Consider the following 20,655-nt stretch of genomic DNA (forward strand, 5'->3'; position numbering starts at 1 on the left):
CTTCTGGTAATACCCAGAATGGCAAAGTCCACTAAAGGAGGTCGAGCCTTCTCAATTATGGCTCTGGAATAGCCCTCCTGATAATGCCAGAGGCTCAGACACACACACTGTCTCTATGAGATGACACTTATGCAAATACACTTCATTGAACATTTACACATAGACATCACCTATATACTAATAGTAATTAGCACCTACTAAAGTTATGGTAACTAATGACTTAACTTTTCGGATTGCAATACAATAATACGCACCTTTTGTGAAGCTGCTTTGAAACAATAATTATTGTGTAAACCACTATACATATAAACTTGAATTGATTACATTGTTGAACTGTAGTATAAATGAAATATCACACTCACAACACTGCGATACGGCTGTATCTCAGCACCTGCAGTGCTCATACGCAACCATATCGCAGTGTTATGAGTGTGATATTGCTCATGTATTTGTACTGGAAAACTAAACACAAATGAAGCAGAGCTGTGGATTGGTGTGGTCTCACCTTCACTGATCCCAGCATGCCTCCGACAAACAGGTAAGCGTTCTGGTCCACGTCCAGCACAGTGTAGGTCTCTGGTGCTTTTGCACTTCTGAGTGAAGGTAAGATGCCTGTTTTGGGTCCCTCAAGGGCACGGACCGAGATACTGCCGTTCAGACCGATACTGCACAACAATAAGACCAGTACTTAATAATATAATAGTATAATAGCAATACTGGACAACACCAACAGGACAATAAGACCAGCAGTGATAGCAATAATAATAATACATACTACTAATAACTTTCTCTGTCATTTTCTCTTTCGGTGTTGATTAAGGGACACACTGAAATCTGGTAAACATTTCATATTTGTTATATTGTAAAACATAATCACTGGGTTACATTTTTACATAACATTTATGGCATGGTTTTAACCCAGTGATTCTTTTTTTATTTTTAATACAAATTTGGGTTGAGATAACCCAATATTATTTTAGTGCATAGATCAATGCAACTCAACACGATAACAGATGTTTCCCCAAAAACTCTATTTCAATCTGATCATATTAAATATACACATCAAATGTAGGCACAGCGGCCATTTGTCTTTAGAAATAACATGAAAATACATCTAAAGCCCTGGTCAGATCACACAAATTTGTCACAATTTCCTTGACGTAGGGTGTCGTGACACAAGATTCAATCAATTCTCTTTCAAGAGTTCACACTTAGCTGATGATTGATAATAAAGCTTGTTTGGCATGCTGTCCCGGGAGAGAGCCCTGAGCTTATAAGATCCTCGAGCCCTGGGCTCCCTCCTGTTGCAGGGCGCGAGGGGAGTTTGAGCTCAGGTAGATCTCGATGACTCCACCTCCTGCTTAGTGTAGCTAAGTACCAGATATGGATGCTGAGAAGGTGTACTCGGAGCTCGGCTAAAATATTTTGGATTAATTGTTTAGGGTGCTTGTTTTTGAACTGTGGGAGGAAACTGGAGGACCCAGGGAAAACCCACGTGAGCACGGGGAGAACGAGCATTCTTGCTGTGAGGCAACAGCGCTAATCACTGGCCACCGTGTCGCCGGTTTGAAAGGAGGGAAAGTAGGGTTGGGGGGGGTTCTTTAAGACGAAGATATTGAGATGAGAAAAGTCTGGTTGTTTATAGCGAGTTAAGGATCGTCTGATAGGATAATTAGTCATGAGCTAAAGTTGGAACAGCTGTAACCAATCATAAGCACATGATCCTCTTGAAATTTGTTTATAAATAAACTTCACTTGTGTAATGTGACACCATCGCAGAAAGTCTAGCATGTTTAATTTTTTCCCCATTCTTCACGACAAGTTCCATCACGCAGATGACAGCGATCAATACGAGCACATCATTTCTCGGTTATATCTGCGGGTGCTGTCGTTAATGCTGTCGGGTGGATAAGGTCAATTATTGGTTATGCAAACTTGAACTACTTTTTAAAAAATATTTAGGGTTTTTTAAGCAATTTTATCTGACGGTCTGGCACAATTATGCAGATCTGCATTCACACAACGAGTTTCTGAGTTCTCTCAGCCTTCCAACCAAGTTTGTTATTCCCAGGTAATCAGAGAGCATGTTCAGTGCTGTGAATGCATTGTAAAAGCATGTCCTGCTCATTCAAATTACTTAATTAAACTAATTAGTGAAACTGACCGGCGTAATGGATGATTTTGTCATTAAGAATGAAAACTGTTTAATATAGGCTGAAACGGTTAATATTTAATTATAATTTTATTCAGGCTAGATTATTATTTTATTTAACAAATCAGTTCATGTTTGGCACTGAAGCATATAGCTGACTTGTTTTGAAGCACTTCACCTCAAATGTCATTTGTCTTTTTGTTTATCTAGTAGATACGATCCAACAACACAAATAAAAATTAAATTCACATTAAGATACAAAATATCCCAAATTAAATTTGTTTCAAAAAGATTTTTTTTTCCAGGAAAAATATACGAATTATAGTTTTGTTTGTGCCTGTCCACTACTCAACTGCGCAGGTCAATGATTTGTTTTGCTCCGTGGAAAATAAGGATTTAATTAATGATTGGCGGTAATTGTTTTATCACAAACCTCTATATGTAGTAAATTTGCTCCATTTTTAATATAAGTTATGATTTTAAAGATTGTGTCTTGAGCATCTGATTTTTCCTCAGTGCTGATGTGCTTTCATTTTCTCCGTATCACTCATGGCGAGTTCAGGCAACCCTGGCTGGAAAATATACATTTATATATATATATATATAAAAATCTTATTATTAGAAAAGAAAATATATGTATGATCCTATCAATGACAAATCAATGTCATAATTAATGTACTTATTAGTTGTCAGCAAGCATCAGTGCTTATTGAGATTGAGATTAAAAAATAAAAATTGAGATAAGAAATATTGTTATAGCAACACTTGTGACTGCTTTAAGAAATAACGCTCATCGTAGACGTCACGGGATGACTGATCGCGAAGCAACGCGTAGTCTGGCACATTTGTTACTCATGACAAGTCAAGATTTTGTCAAGACAAATTGCAGAATTTGACAATGACTTTCGGAACCGACAATAAAATTTGTGTGATCTGACCCGGGCTAAAAGGATTTATTTGACATACATTGTAGATTAAAATGTAACTTACGTTGTTTTAAGAATTTACAAACTTATAATTATGACTTGTTTACTTGTTTGAAAAAATTGTTTGTCACATATTGTGTTTATTTGTCTTATATACAACAAAGTTAATAATAAAAATCAACAATGTTTAATCTTAAAACAAGCTAAATTTGTAACTGATTAATACATTATTACCTTACCACAAATATTGTTTGACAATATTTTCTCAAAACAGCTTGTTTCTGTCACATCATAACACTAAATTAATTGCATCACTTTGTTTTAATTTTGACAATATAACTTCTTGCAGCCATACTTATTACAATTCAGAGCTCATTTCTAAACAAGATTTCTAATAACTGATTTCGGTAACACTTAATAAATGACTCATAGTGTGTAGTTATTATAAAGCATTAGCATGTAGTGAATTCCTTATTTGTTAAGCATTAACTCTACATTAATAAACGTTAGTAAGCAGTTTATAACTGCAGCTACAAATGCTCTATTCTTGACCTACAGCCACATTTATAATGTGCTTAATAATTGTACCTTCATACTTTGTGACTGGTTTATTTTTCATTACTAAATTCAGTATTGCATTATTTACAAACCAGTTGTATTTAAGAGTAGTTGGAGATTTTTAAGATCATTCAGAATGAGTTAGTAAATGATTAATAAACTATTGAAATCAACGTTTATATATCTTATTATTCAGGCATATTGTAATTGTTACCATGTATGTTAATGAATGCTTTATTAACTCAACTTCATGCAGTTTTGTGACCTAATATAAAGTGAGGACTATTCATGCTTTATAAATCCCTTATAAATGACAAGTAAAGGCTTGGTATCACATGAACAATAATCTTTGCAATCTTGTCTAAAAAAATTTAATTACTGTAAAGTTTAAACATTGCTGAATAACAGGAGTGTCAAAATACGACATAAAATTGGACAAAACAACAACAATATACTAATTTAACAATTTAATAAGATGCAATGTTTAAACTATACAGTAATTTTATTTTAGATAAGGTTGCAGAGATTTATTTTTATTTAATTCAGTTTCATTTGTGTATCTTCAGCAATTAATAATGTTGTTTATGATCTTTTTTCCTGTTTAGAATTTAACTGACCCTTTACCTGTCATTTATAAGGGATTTATAAAGCATTAATAGTCCTCACTTTAGATTAGGTCACAAAACTGGATGCAGTTGAGTTAATACAGCATTTATTAACATGTAAATTAACTATTAGTATATGCCTGAATAATAACATATATAAATGTTCATTTGAATAGTTTATTAAGCATTTATTAACTAATTCTGAATGCTCTTTAAAAACCACCAACTATGCTTAAATAGCTGGTTTGTTAATAATGCAATACTTAATTTAGTAATGAAAAATAAATCATTAACAAAGTATGAAAGTACAATTATTAAGCACATTATAAATGTGCTTATAAGTCAAGAATAAAGCATTTGTAGCTGCAGTTATAAACTGCTTACTAACGTTTATTAATGTAGAGTTAACGCTTAACAGATAATTAATTCCCTATTTGCTAATGATTAATAAATGGTTCTTTGTGTGTAGTCATTATAAAGTGTTACCCTGATTTCTTTTCTCTTTGCCAGGATGACAGCACATACTATTTGACTAGATATTTTTCTAGATACTAATATCCACCTTAAAGTGACATTTAAAGGCTTAACTAGGTTTATTAGGGTAATTAGGCAAGTCATTGTATAACAGTGGTTTGTGCTGTAGCCAATGGAAAATAAACATTGCTTAAGGGAGTTAATAATATTGACCTTAAAATGGGTTTTATAAGTTCAAAACTGCTTTTATTCTAGCTGAAATAAAACAAATAAGACTTTCTCCTGAAGAAACAATATTATAGGAAATACTGTGAAAAATTAAACATCATTTGGGAAATACTTGGAGAAGAAAATTCATAGGAGGGCGAATAATTGTGACTTCAACTGAATACTGAAAAGAATTAAAATTTCAACGGCGGGCAGATATACCGTATCTTGTAATATGGATGGTTTATGGATGATAAAACGCTGAATGAACATGTGCAAATGATCTGCAGCAGTGCAGTTTTCAGCTCATGCTGTACGTGACCTCTTGAATTACCGTGAGGCTTCGATTCGGTGCCAGTTTCCATCGTTGATGATCAGATCTGGATATTCCACTCGGCCGACCCCTGACCCCACGTCCCACAGGAAGTTCACTTTCCCCTTCCGCATCTCGATGGCCAAGAAATCCACCTACACACACACACACACACACACCATCAGTGAACGCAGCGCTTCCCAAACAGGACTTATTGAGCTCTGATTATTTCTCTCAGCCACAGGCAGCAGATGTTTATCAGCGGCTGTGGAAAAAAGTGCTATCGACTCCTGTGCAAAACCTGTATTTTACCATGGTGTCCTCTTTAAAGGAGTGGTCCAGAGTGTACTTTTGGGCTTGGTTTTTGTTTATGGGGTGCAAAACTATGTGTGCTTATGCTTCATTTGTAGAAAATCATGTTATTTTCTCATATATCTTTGATTATATACTGCTACTCCGCTAACATGAAAACGACAGTCATATTTACGAATATCAGACAAATTGAATAAACTAAAATGGCCGTAGTGTGAATGAGTGTGTATGGGTGTTTCCCAGTGCTGGGTTGCAGCTGGAAGGGCATCCGCTGTGTAAAACATAAGCTGGAATAGTTGGCGGTTCATTCCACTGTGGCGACCCCTGATGAATAAAGGCACTAAGCCGAAGGAAAATGAATGAATGAATGTTGACAGTGTACTGCAGAGCTGTGTAAGCCTGAATCTGAACACTCACATATTTGGCGGATCCCAGGTAGAACAGCAGGTTATCGGCAGCGAGGGTCTTGAGGTGTAGGATGATGGTGTTGTAGCGGCCCTTCTTGATCTCTGGCCGGTAGGTGCGGATGCAGTCTCCACCGGATGACACAGACACCTTAATCTGCGGTTCATAGGACATGCTTACAGTTTTTAACACTTCTACACTGTATGAATTCATAGCACCCTCTTTAAAAACATACTGTTGAGGTGTCTAGATGTGTGTGTGTGAACTGTAAAATCTATTTAGGAGCAAGTGGCAGTAAAAATTGTCTGAATGTCTACAGTTTAGGATCATAAAATGTCTTAAGGGGCGATGCAGTGGCGCAGCAGGTAGTGCTGTCGCTTCACAGTAAGAAGGTTGCTGGTTCGAGCCTCAGCTGGGTCAGTTGGCGCTTCTGCGTGGAGTTTGCATGTTCTCTCTGAGTTCGCGTGGGTTTCCTCCAAAGTCCACAGACATGCGGTACAGGTGAATTGGGTAGGCTAAATTGTCCGTATAGTGTATGTGTGTGTGTGAATAAGTGTGTATGTGTTTCCCAGTGATAGGTTGTAGCTGGAAGGGCATCCGCTGCATAAAACAAGTGCTGGAATAGTTGGTGGTTCATTCCGCTGTGGCGACCCCAGATTAATAAAGGGACTAAGCCGAAAAGAAAATGAATGAATGAATGAAAATGTCTTAAATGATCGAACAGAATTCCTAAAAATACTCATTTTAAGAATAATACTAATTGAGAGTCCAGTCTAATGTGACCTGCATTAACTGACTGTGAGAACTAATGCAATGAAGTAAATATGGAGCAAGTGTGAGTAAATAAAAGTCTAAATGTCTAAAAAAATGCAGTTTGTAACCATTAAATGTCTTAAAGGGCCCATAGTTGACCTGTTTTTTCTGATGTAATATTAATATTCTGGTTGTTCTGAGTGTGCCAGTTTAGCTTCAGTTTAAAACACAATTCAGATTTTTTTATTATAATGTGTTAAAAAGTGTCATGTTGGGGGCGTGTCCACAGTTCGCTGATTTATGGGTGTGTTGCTTCACATGTAAATTAGTTTCGGCTTCCCGCCAACGTAACAAGGGGGCGGGGCCATGACCGGCTCTGTGTTTGCAACACAGACAGGCAGATTGAAAGAAGGAGGAGAGGATCAGCATTCAGTCGTACATATACGACTCGGACACAGACCAAGCAGAGAGTACAAAATCATTTGTGTCTTTGTACAGTTTTACAGCCAACTGTGTGCTAGTTTCAAGTGCCGAGCTTGTACACAGAAACTAATAACCACGCACACTGAATTAACTTTGACTGAGGCACCGGATGCGCCGCTCGAAGCGGCGACACGGCACACCAGACACTCTCTGTGGCGCGGCAGAAACATGAAGTGTCCCGAATCGTCGCGCCACGCATTTTTGAATTCTAAACATAGGTTTCTGCAGCGGTCCGCGGAGCCCAGCCGTCGACTTGAGTGTACCCTGATAGAAACCGATGTTTAGAGTTCTAAAACGCATGCTAGTTAAGATCACAGGGAGCTTCTGGGATCGCTAGAAATGCAAACGGCTGAAGTATAAGGTAGACTCAATGAGAAGTACACATGTTTGCAAACCTACCTAAAGATACAATGAGTGCTCAGCAGTACTCACAGAGTTGGCCTGCTTGCGCGCCTGGTTGATGAGTTCTTTAATCTGCGAGATGTTTTTCTTCAGGTTGTCCTGCAGCTCCTGAATGGGCTTCAGTTTCTCCATCAGCCTGTCGGCTTCGTTTTCCAGATCCTTGACTCTGGCGCCTGCTGCATGAACTACAGACACCGCACACATTAACTCCAGAAAACCAGAGTCAAACACACATGGCATTAGAAACATGCTCTATAGCGAAGATGTAAATAGCTACGTTTCCATCCAAATATGCAAATAAAACTGTAATATTGTATAAAAGATTTGCGAATAAAGCAGCGTTTCCTGTCAATGAGAAACAAAAGAAAAGAAAATCACTATTTGCTGAAAAACTGAAGCAAATGTTGATCAGAGAAGTGTAGTTTAGTGCGTTTTGAGAAGCCACTGTGGTGTTTTTTCTTCTGTATTAAGTGAGATGTGCCTCAGAAGATGAAGACGAAACGCAATGAACGCAATGTGGCAGCTTTAAGATGCGTGAGACACTCTTTGGGAGCGCAGACTGATGCTCAAGACAGTTCTGGAGGGAATAATAATAGAATAATAATAATACTGAAGCACTGTGATGACACACGGGTAGTTGTCACTTTTTTGTCATGTATTACAATATTCAAATATTCAAAGTGTAATTTTCTTCTGTTTATATTATCTGTTAAAACATGTTAATCACATGACTTTTATGCATGTATTCAGTAAACATGTTTTCATCATACAGCTGAAGTCAGAATTGTTAGTCCTGCTGAATTATTAGTTTAATGGAGAGATTTCTTCAACACATTTCTAAACATAATAGTTTTAATAACTCATCTCTAATAACTGATTTATTTTCTCTTTGCCATGATGACAGTAAAAATATTTGACTAGATATTCTTCAAGATACTAGTATTCAGCCTAAAGTGACATTTAAAGGCTTAAAGTGACATTTAAAGACTTAACTAGGTTTATTAGGGTAATTAGGCAAGTCATTGTATAATGATGGTTTGTTCTGTAGACAACCGAAAACAAAAATATACACTTCCTGACAAAAGTCTTGTCACTTATCCAAGTTTTAGGAACAGTAAATAATAACTTGACTTCTAGTTGATCATTTGGTATCAGAAGTGGCTTATATGAAAGGTAAAGGCCTCTAGATTACGCTTATTTGAGCACAATAAAATATGATCATGTCTTGATTATTAATGATTTCATTAGGACAGTAAGGTCTGACTTTACTTAGACAAAAGTCTGGTCACTGAACCTTCAATAATGCCCAGTATAGAATATGTGGTCGTGCTGCAGTGGAAACAGAATGAATATTGTGTCTGACTCCATCATGAGCTTGGAGGACTGCATCCATACATCTCTGCAATGACTCAAATCACTGATTAATAAAGTCATCTGGAATGGCAAAGAAAGCCTTCTTGCAGGACTCCCAGAGTTCATCAAGACTCTTTAGATTCATCTTCAATGCCTCCTCCTCCATCTTACCCCAGACATGCTCAATAATATTCATGTCTGGTGACTGGGCTGGCCAATCCTGGAGCAGCTTGACCTTCTCTGCTTTCAGGAGCTTTGATGTGGAGGCTGAAGTATGAGGAGCGCTATCCTGCTGGAGAATTTGCCCTCTCCTGTGGTTTGTAATGTAATGGGCAGAACAAATGTCTTGATACCTCAGGCTGTTGATGTTGATCATCCACTCTGCAGATCTCTCGCACGCCCCCATACTGAATGTAACCCCAAACCATGATTTTTCCTTCACCAAACTTGACTGATTTCCGTTAGAACCTTGGCTCCATGCGGGTTCCAATATTAGTGATGATTGGGATGCAGTTCAACAGATGATTTAAAAGAAAAATCCACCTTCTGACACTTTTCCAAATGATCAACTAGAAGTCAAGTTAGTATTTGTTGCTCTTACAACTGGGATACACGACAAGACTTTTGTCAGGTAGAGTATAGCTTAAGGGGGCTAATAATATGGTTTTCAAAAAATTTTATAGGATATAAAATTTATAGGTTATAAAATATTATAGGAAATACTGTGAATTATTCCTCTCTCTAATAAACATCGGTTGGGAAATATTTTAAAAAATAGGCTATTAATTTTGACTTCAGCTGTTATGTGCATAATTAATATGTGTACGCATCTTAACGTTTGCATTAATAATTTTAAGGGATATTCCAAAATGCGCATAAAAACAGGAGGATGGAAACACAGCTAATGGCGGAGAATGAAAGGCTCTAAAACAAGAGAGAGACTAGAAAGGAATTCTCAAAGCAAGGAGAGAAAAAGGGACATGTTATATATCTGTCATTTGCAGCGTAGGAAGCCAAAGACACGGAGCTGTTATTTCAAAAGAGAAGATGAGAAGGGAGAAAAAACCCCCCCAAAATAACGCAGAGTTTCCATCTGTAATTAGCTAAAGCGCTCATTAGGATAACAAGCTTAGTGAAGCTTTCAGAAGCTGCGTTTAATCCTGTCGGCCTGAAACAAAGAAGGGAGAAACGGAGCGGTGGGAAAACACACTCTCTCTCTCTGTGCATGCATAAAAGCACCATGCTGGAGCCTCGGGGAACCATTCACGCAGATGAAAGAAGGAGATCGTGTATACATACTTATTGCTGTTGACGTTCAAAATCAAATGAGGGGAGGGGGAAAAATAGGAAACAAGCATTTAAGTGATCTTGTAACACCAACATTTCAATTAAGCAATCAAATCCTGATGAAGCATGCAGCTGTTTGTCTCTACAGCGAGGGGTTTCGTACTGTTTTTCTCGGGGTCTTTGATCAGGTTGTTGGTTTTCCTGACGTCGTCCTCCAGCTTGTCGTAGTTTTTCTTCAGGCCCATCAGGTTGAGGTTCATGTCCTTCAGACGGTTCAGGACGTCCAGCGCCGTGTCGTTGGCTTTGGCCGCCTTCAGCTTAGTGGCCTGGATCTTCAGCGCCAGATCTACCATCATACACAACACAAGGATGCTAAATTAATTAAAAAACACTGTATGCTTACTGTAAAAACACTCTAACCTTAACTTAAAATTATAAAGCAAATTGCTGCACAGCTTTTTATTGAGTTGACTCAACTTTTAACCCAAGTACTATACTTGACTCAATTTAAGTTGACTTTTAAACAAATAGCTCGGCATCAAGTTGTCTTACAATTTTAAGTTGAGTCAGACGTGGTACACGCTAATAAATCCCGCTATTCGCGAGTAAATAGATGTTCAAACATTGAGTTTACTCACTTTATTCGCGCGCCAAATTCACTTCACAATAGATGTTGATTCATGTCATGGGCAGAGCTTCTGTCTGCCTGGTGACTCTAGCTTTGTTGCTAAATGGCTAACATGGATTTTATTGAGAGAGTAGCTGTGTTGATGTGCTTTAGGAAGGCTGATAAACAGCGTATATTTGTTTGCCACCATTTCTGAGTCCTCTAGATCTTTTCAGAGTTCATCAACTCCTCCTGAAACTGTATTTGGATGATGGAAGCTCTTAGGGGTGCTTCTGGTTTAACAAAGCCCAGTTTGGTGAGCTGTTGTCTGGTGTCGGCAAGAGGATTTCCCCTCGGGACACTAACAACAGGCACTACGTCATAATCACACCCATACAAGAGCAAGCTCATGACGTGTTAGCTGTTGAAGCTGTTAACGTGGCACGGATGTCCTCTGATGTTCAGATTTTCCAACTCAAGCGACTCAACTGGCACCGCTTCATTCGTACCACCTCATGCACCGCAAGATGTCTATTTGGATCTTGGCCTTGCATCACCAGATGCTTCATCCTTGCTGGTGTGAACGCAGCATTACAATTTTAAGGAGTCATCCTTTTTTTTTTTTTTTACAATTGGTTTGTTTCAGCCCAAAATAAGATCAAATATGGACAAACCGCTAAATTTAACTTAATAATAGAGTTTTACTTGTTTGTTTGCATCGTGACTTTATTTTCCCGAGAATTAAGCACATTTAACATGTTTCAGCATCCAAACATTTTGTTTTCATTACATTTCTATTTGTTTCAAATAAAAAAATTAATGAATGTATGAATTAATTAATATTTAAACTATAAGTAAATAAATAAAAAATAATTGATTAAATATACGTTATTGTTTATTTGAATAAAAAATTTAGAGCATTTTAAGAATAACAAAAATTAACAATACTGTACTAATAATTTTGATAATATTCAATATTAATATTGCTGTTTAAAGAGGACTGACAGCAAAAAAAATGTCCTAAAATGTGTTTTATTTTTCTTAATTTTTCTTTTACACTGACTATTTACTATAAACATTAACAGTATTTACTTAGACTTTGGGATATTTAGATTTTCATTTTGGTATAAATTATGTTTTGGAATTTGGAAACATAAAGTTAAACAAAGTTAAACAAATTGTACACTTATTTTGAAAAACAAACCTAATTTTAATAGCTAAATTTATCTTAACAACTGGGAGTTTAAATTGTTTGTTTGTACTGTGACTTTGCACATTTGCTTGCACATTTTACATTCCAGCATCCTAACATTTTGTTTTCATTGCATTACCGTTCTAACCTTTTCACAAACTGTACATACATACAAAAATAGACAAATAATCGTTGTTCTTTATTGGAGTCATAATTTCGAGCACTTCTTGCTTATAGCTCCCCAACTCAGCTATCATGTGTTGGTAATTTCCCAGAGAGGGGAATGAAAGGGTCAGCTCCCTGCACCTTCGGGTCAGGGATAGGTCTCTCACTGTAGATTATGCCAAACAGCAGTGCAAGGAACGGCCTCCCTGATCTGAATCCAAGTGTTGTTCTGTTGTTGGACTTCTGTGCTAATCAGTTTGTCCATAACAAACACCACGTTCGAGCATAAGGGTCTCCATCAGTGCACATGACACCCTAGGCTGTAGGTCAATAATCGACTTTGTGGTTGTATTATCTGATCTTCATCAACATTTGGACTAAGAGAGGGGTCTTTGTTGACCACCTGGTGGTGAGTTGAATCCACTGGCAGAGGGCAAAACTGGAGAGACCTGGCAGGCCCAAATGTATTGTGAGGGTTCTCTGGGAACATCTGGTTGAACCACAAGTCAGAGAAATTTTCAACTCCAGAAGAGCATTGACCAGATCCTGAGGCAGGTTGGAGACATCAAATCTATGTTCTCCGACTCCATTGTTAATGCAGCCATGAAGAGCTGTGATGCCTGGTCGTTGCGGCAATTCACAAACCCGGTGGTAGACATGGGAAGTAAGGGATGCCGTCAAGCTGAAGATGAAGTCATACCAGGCTTTGTTGACCTGTAGGACTTCGGAGGCAGCTGATGGGTACTAACAGGCCAAGCATCGTGCAGGCTATGCAGTTGCTAAAGCAAAAACTTTGAAGAGTTCAGGAGACCATGGAGGATAACTACCGGTCAGCCTTAAAGAGATTCTGGCAATCTCCTCAACCTCACAACCTCAATGTCTTCCACTGAGAAAGCAGAGGCTGGGGATGCTGGGGTGGACTTCATCACACAAGCTGAAGTCACAAAGGTTTTCTGAAGCTCCGTAGTGGAAAAGTAACGAGGGTGGATGAGAGACACCCTGTGTATCTCAGTCTTTGGATATTGTGGGGCTGTCTTGGCTCACATCTCTACAACATCACATGGAGGTCAGAGACAGTATCTTTGGACTGAGCAACTGGGGTGGTGGTTCCCATTTTTAAGGAGGGAGACCGGAGGGTGTGCTCCAACTAAAGGGGGAATCACACTCCTTACCCTTCATGGAAAAGTCTATGCCAGGGTACTGGAGGGGAGGATCTGGCTGATGAATTAACCTCAGAAAGTTTGGAAGTATGGTGTCAGAGGTGATGACACTGCCAGGATGAGAATCAGCACCTCCAAGTTCAAGGCCATGGTGCTCCACAAGAAAAAGGTGGAGGGATGGAGGAGAGTCCGTACCACAGGTGGAGGATATAGTACATCAAGTATCTTGAAGTGTTGTTAACGAGCAAGGAAAGGATCGAGTGTGAGATTGACAGATGGATCGGCAACAGCCATGCGGTCGATGTACCGTCTGTTGTGGTAAAGAAGGAGCTGAGCTGAAAGGCAAAGCTCTCAATTTACCAGTCAATCTTTGTTCCTACTTTCACCTATAGTCATGAGCTTTGGGTAGATCTCGGATACAAGTAGCCTGAATGAGTTTCCTTCCCAGGGTGGCAGGGCGCACCCTTATAGATAGGGTGAGGCAACCCAGGAAGATCTTGGAGTAGAGCTGCTGCTCTTTCACATCCAGAGAAGCCAGCTAAGGGATTCAGGCATCCGATTTGGATGCCTCCTGGACGTCTACCTATGGCGGTATTCCAGGCTTGTCCCACTGGGAGGAGGCCTCAGGGAAGATCCAGGACATGCTGGAGGGACTACTGTATGTCTCTCTGCTTGCCTGGGAACACCTCAGGATCCCTTCGGAGTAGCTGGAGGAAGTGTCTGGGGTTCCCTCCTGAGATTGCTGCCCCCACGACCCGGCTCCGGATAATTCGCTTAAATTTAAGCATTTTGTCAACTTTTGTTACTATTTCAATTACTGAAAACTATTATTTTAATAATTTTTGACATCAATATTGACTTTATTGTGCCACAGGCTCACAAACCTGTGATACTTTGACTAAAAAGCCGAAATGCTGCTTTCTCAGCAGAAAACAAATGAATGTTAAGCTTCTTCTTTGGCTCTCGGCGAAGGCGGTCGCACTTTTTCCCTCTCCGTCCCATATCTCTCCTCGCTAGCTCCTCTTGTCTTTGTCTTATTCTATCTCTGAGACTCTCCGTGCCCTGCTATCCAAACAAATAAGGAATTATGGATTTGATCAACTGGTCTCTGAATGCGATTGACACCATCTTCTCGACGAGAAGTTTGGGCTCGGGAGAGCCCACATGTCCTGCGGGGACGTTTGCAGCTGGATACGTGATGGACGGGTGGGAGAAGTGGCGCGTCCTGTGCCTGGCTGCTCTGTCTCTGGAGGATATTGAAGACATTTACCTATTCGGAACTTTGATAACAGGGTTTCTGCTGATGGGCTTATGCGGGGCCCTGGCGTATCGACGAATGATGAAAGCGGTCAGTGCTGCTCAAAACCCCACCAGGCTGGCCGGCTTGATTGAAGCGCTGATGGGCAGGCTTGCTAATAATCAGACTGCAATATTAGATCGCAAACTGGAAAACATCGGGGTGAAGTTAGCAGCTTTGCAACAAATTTGGCCAGATCTGGAGACATGTGATGGACATTAAATATCTGTGAAATTGGCAGGTATTGACCTAAAGTTGAAGTATCTTTCCACTCTTTCGGCTTCCCTGTGTTTTCTTTTCTCCTGCCAGACGGCCTCGGCTGGAGGAAAACAACTTCTCCCGGATAGCAAGATAAGGAGACGCTCTGAAATTCCTGCTCCCCGTCAAGGACACCTGTTGGACTATACAGGCTTACGCACACACACACACAGATACATAGCACGACACTTCCTGGCCCCAATCCAACGCCTTCGTATGCTTTCACCCACTGGAGGGGGTGAGCAGGTCTGCGACCAGCGCCTCCATGGCTGCAGGACCTGATGGCTGCCCGCCCTTACCGGACTATTTCCACACCCCCTGTTCCCATCCCCTGTGGCAATGTTATGTCTTGTCGGTGTGTTTTTGTGCTAGATTGCTGGGGCTTTTTCTTATCCCTGATCTCACGGTGCTCTAACTTAAGAGCAAGGTGAGAGGGACTTTTTTTTTTGCCTCTTTTTCCTGACTATTTTATTTCCTGTTCCACCTCCCGTGACCTGTCTTCCCTGGAGTTGTGATGTCTGTGCACGGTCGGGGGGTTCCATTTACCTGCATTTCGTTGCCTTGTACTTGTACATGTGTGATGACAATAAATTGAATCTAATCTAATCTAAAAAACACAACTAAATTATTCTTCACCCTAAAAACCTGTCTACTAACATGGCTTTATTTAGTTGTGGGGAGCCCAGTGTTGGTCGACACTGCACATGATATCCCACAATACTGTGTGTGAAAGTTGCTGGTTTAGTTTATAATATTGGAAGTGACATTAGGGTGCTTTAGACAGTTTCCTGGAGGAGCCATACAAACACTGCTACACACACACACACACACGCACACACACACACACACACACACACGCACACACACACACACACACACACACACACACACACTGCTCTCAGTGATAACCTCCTGACAGCACATGTATCAAATGTGTCACACACACCTCTCTGTAACCATAGAAACAGCAAACATCAAACCCAATGAAGGTTTAAGGTGCCAGTTTCAGTGTTTTCTGCAGTCAAGCTGTTGAGGATGACCCTGACACACACACACACGCACGCGCACGCACGCACACACACACACACACACGTAACAGTTTGAGAACTATCTTGGTTTACTGTCAGCTCAAACAAATACACACACAAATACACTGAAGTAAACACACACACAGATAGACAAATACACACTCACCATCAGGGATGGCGTTGAGTTTCTCCACGGTGTCGTTCAGGCGTTTCTGTAAGTCTTTGTTCTGTTTGTTGGCTCCTTTCAGTCTGAGCTGAAGGGCTCCCAGATTCTCTCCATTTTCTAAATAAAAAGACGAAACAATGACATTTGGAAAAAAACAACGATTTTTTTCCCTTGAGAACACAGGACAGAAGCTGCTGTCTGATATAACGAAGAGTGCTGTTTTCACCTGTCACGTCCTTCTGCAGGTCTTTAGCCTCATTCAGCAGATTGTGGCTCTTCTGGAGTGAACCTTTAGCCTGATCTTTCAGAGAGCCTTTGGGTCCTGAGGCCTAAAGACAGAACATGATGACACATTACAAACAAACACAAATTACATGCCATTTCAGTACTGCATTTCTGAGACCACTTATTACAACCCCAAATCAAAAAGTCGAGAGCCCAGAGAAGTCAACTGTGCTTCTGGACACTGTTAACATAGGGCTTCCTTATGGCACAGTACAGTTTTAACTGGCATTTGTGGATGTTACTATATATTGTGGTACTTGACAAAGGTTTTCAGCAGTAGGGCATCCGCTGCGTATAACGTGCTGGATAAGTTGGCGGTTCATTCCGCTGTGGCGACCCCAGATTAATAAAGGGACTAAGCTGAAAAGAAAATGAATTAATGAATTTGGATTAATTTTCACCCAGCACTACTAAAACTAATCATAACTAAAATGTCATCTTCACACAAAGACTAGACCAAAGCTAAAATTAAAAAGGGGCGCCAAAGACAACACTACACAAAAGTGGGTAATTGTATTGAACGCATTGAAAGCTCGTTTTCTGATATTTCTGCATATTGTCAGTCTGACACTCTTGAGTGAAGCAGCGTTGTTCAGAGTTGACCTGCTGCTGACCTGCTGTTTGAGCGTCAGACGTGAGCGGGATAAAAACAGGAGAACAGGAGGAGAGCTTTGATCTCTGAAGCAGGACCAATGGAAATGAATTGAACAGCTTTAACACTGGCAGCCTGAGGTGTGCACAGCAATTCCAGACACTACTGACGGACTCGCGACACGAAGCATCACTTATACAGGCCAACAGGTACTCCTGATGGAAAAGAACAGCTATGACAATTCATTTGTGTCGGTTTGGTATGATTCAACAGGATATTTTTTCAATTGTTTGACATTTTCCCAGTTGGGTCAGTTGGCATTTCTGTGTGGAGTTTGCATGTTCTCCCCGTGTTGGTGTGGGTTTCCTCTGAGTGCTCCGGATTCCCCTACAGTCCAAACACATGCGCTATAGGGGAATTGATGAACTAAATTGGCCGTAGTGTATGAGTGTATGAGTATGGGTGTTTCCCAGTACTGGGTTGTGGCTGGAAGGGCATCCACTGTGTAAAACATATGCTGGAATAGTTGGCGGTTCAGTCCGCCGTAGCAACCTCTGAAATAGAGACTAAGCTGAAGAAAAAATGAATGAATGAATGTTTTGTGTGTGTGCGTGTGTGCGTGTGTTTGTTTTGTGTGCATTTGTGAGTGTGTACATGTGCTTGTGAGTGTGTGAGTCTATGCATTTGTGTGCATTTGTGTGTGCGTACATGTGTATGCATGTGTGAGTGTGTATGAGCGTGCGCGTGTTTTTTTGTTTGTGTATGTGTGTGTACGTGAGTGTGCGCATGCTTTTGTGTGTGCGTGCACGTGTGTTTGTGTGTGTTTTGTGCTTGTGTGTATGAGCGTGCACATGTTTTTTTGTTTGTGCGCATGTTTGTGTGTGCGTGGGTGTGTGCGTTTGTGTGCATGTATATGCTTGCACGTGCGTTTGTGGTTGTGTGTGTGCTTGTCCGTGTATGTTTGTGTGTGCATGTGCTATCACGTGCATTTGTGGCTGTGTGTAAGTGTGTGTGTGTGTGCATGTGTGTATGCTTGTGTGCGTGCTTTTTGTGCTTGTGTGTATGAGCGTGCACGTGTTTTGTTGTTTGTGTGTGCGCATGTTTGTGTGTGCGTGCATGTGTGTGATTGTGTGCGTGAGCTTGCATGAGCATTTGTGGTTGTGTGTGTTTGTCCGTGTATGTGTGTGTTTGCGTGTGTGTGTACATGTGCGTGCACGTGTGTTCGTGTATGTACACGCATGTTTGTGTGTGTGTTTTGGGCTTGAGTGTGTATGAGCGTGCACATGTTTTTGTGTTTGTGTATGTTTGTGTGTGCATGTACTAGCACATGCGTTTGTGGTTGTGTGTGTATGTCTTTGTGCGTGCATGTGCTAGCATGTGCATTTGTGGTTGTGTGTGTGTGCGTGCACGTGGGTGTGTATGTTTGTGTGTGCCAGTGCTAGCACATGCATTTGTGTTTTTTTGTGTGTGTGTGTGTGTGCATGCACATGTATGTGCTTTTTGTGCTTGTGTGCATGAGCGTGCACGTGTTTTTTTGTTTGTGTGTGTTTGTATGTGTGCATGTTTGTGTGTGATTGTGTGCGTGAGCTTGCATGAGCGTTTGTGGTTGTGTGTGCTTGTCCGTGTATGTGTGTGCAAGTGTACATGTGCGTGCAAGTGTGTTCGTGTATGTGCACGCGTGTTTGTGTGTGTGTTTTGGGCTTGAGTGTGTATGAGCGTGCACATGTTTTTGTGCTTGTGTGTGTACGTATGTGTGTACATGTACTAGCACATGCGTTTGTAGTTGTGTGTGTGTGTGTGCGCATGTGTGTATGCTTGTGTGCATGCACATGTGTGTGCTTTTTGTGCTTGTGTGTATGAGCGTGCACGTATTTTTTGTTTGTGTGTGTTTGTATGTGCGCATGTTTGTGTGTGTGCATGTGCTAGCACGTGCGTTTGTGGTCGTGTGTGTGTATGCGTGCACGCGTGTTTGTTTGTGTGTGTGTGTGTGTGTGGGTATCTTTGTGTGTGCATGTGCTAGCACGTGCGTTTGTGGTCGTGTGTGTGTATGCGTGCACGCGTGTCTGTTTGTGTGTGTGTGTGTGTGTATCTTTGTGTGTGCATGTGCTAGCACGTGCGTTTGTGGTCGTGTGTGTGTATGCGTGCACGCGTGTCTGTTTGTGTGTGTGTGTGTGTGTGTGGGTATCTTTGTGTGTGCATGTGCTAGCACGTGCGTTTGTGGTTGTGTGTGTGTGCGTGCACGTGTGTTTGTGTGTGTATCTTTGTGTGTGCATGTGCTAGCACGAGTGTTTGTGGTTGTACGTGTGTGTGTGCTTGTGAGTGGTTGTATGAGTGTGCATCTGTTTTTGTGTTTGTGTGTGCGTGTATGTGTGTGTGCACGTGTGTGTGTGTGTGTGTGTGTGTGTGTGTATCTTTGTGTGTGCATGTGCTAGCACGTGCGTTTGTGGTTGTGTGTGTGTGCACGTGTGTTTGTGTGTGTGTGTTTGTTTGTGTGTGTGTGCCTGTGCTAGCACGAGTGTTTGTGGTTGTATGTGTGTGTGTGCTTGTGTGTGCATCTGTTTTTGTGTTTGTGTGTGCGTGTATGTGTGTGTGTGTGTGTTTGTGTGTGCCTGTGCTAGCACGTGCGTTTGCGGTTGTACATGTGTGTGTGCAGGCATGTGTGCATGCACGTGTGTGTGCTTTTTGTGCTTGTGAGTGGTTGTATGAGCGTGCATGTGTTTTTGTGTTTGTGTGTGGTGTGTGAGTGTGTGTTTCCTCACCAGCTGTAGAGCCTCAGCGCTGGTTTTCTTGGCGTCTTTGGCCACTCTATCAGCCTCCTCAATGTAGTTCTTGATGTTGGTGTATGCGCTGAAAGCAGCCGTGGCGTTGAAGGACAGATTCTTTGCCTCAGCCAGAATACTACACAAACCACAAACACACACTCAGATCACAGAAACCAAAACACACTTACAGGAAACCCTGCATGTGCTCACATTTCTGACCAATGACGTATTCAATGTGTGACGTAATCTCAACTGAAACATTAAGAGAGGGTGGGACATAGTAGCTCCTCCCTTTTAATAAACAGCCAATAGTGTTTTGCTTTAATCACAGCTCTGCCAGTGAGAGTGCTTGAGCTCAAGCGCATTAAAAGTGAAGCGTCAGGAAAGGGGCGTGGCGTGTCAGACACTAGAGAGCATTTGATTGGTCAGAAGACTTGATGAGAAACTGAAGTATGAGGTAATAAAATCATTGAACTATTTAGGCGGAAGTGACGAACTACAAGCTTTACATGTTTATATCAGGTTTACATCTACTAAATGTGAATTCTGTCCCTGTTTTGGTGCGCACCAGCTTATAGACATCCTAAAAACGAACAATACTGATACTAACGTCTAATAAACTTTATGCTAATTTCATGGGACCTTTAAAGATTCATTCACAGACCTGTCGAGTATGGCGGCGGAGTGGTTGAGCTGTGCGGCGTGATCCTCCGCTCTCAGTAGCAGCTCTGGGACGGACTCATCCAGACCGCGACTCAGATCCGACACTTTATCCCGCAGCTGATCCCGCAGAGGCCCCAGCTGTCCCGCCATCTCCTCCAGCTCCTGCACAACACACTTTAGTCAGCATCAAACACAGGCCCATAGCCTCACAGCCTGGTGAAAGGGATGGTTTTTTTGGAAAGTGAACATT

At 40.9% G+C, this 20,655-nt stretch overlaps 1 protein-coding gene across 1 annotated transcript in view; it reads right to left on the bottom strand.

Moving 5' to 3' along the window:
- Positions 1–20,655, bottom strand: part of lama2 (laminin, alpha 2) — a 326,666-nt gene that overhangs the window by 44,227 nt on the left and 261,784 nt on the right. Inside the window, 9 exon segments of the mRNA XM_056480993.1 lie at positions 506–665; positions 5,257–5,390; positions 5,965–6,108; positions 7,621–7,775; positions 10,394–10,576; positions 16,104–16,220; positions 16,330–16,432; positions 19,740–19,878; positions 20,407–20,567. Coding sequence (XP_056336968.1) covers positions 506–665; positions 5,257–5,390; positions 5,965–6,108; positions 7,621–7,775; positions 10,394–10,576; positions 16,104–16,220; positions 16,330–16,432; positions 19,740–19,878; positions 20,407–20,567 — 1,296 coding nt within the window.

The sequence above is a fragment of the Danio aesculapii genome, chromosome 20, assembly GCF_903798145.1.
Source record: "Danio aesculapii chromosome 20, fDanAes4.1, whole genome shotgun sequence".
NCBI classification, from domain to species: domain Eukaryota; kingdom Metazoa; phylum Chordata; class Actinopteri; order Cypriniformes; family Danionidae; genus Danio; species Danio aesculapii.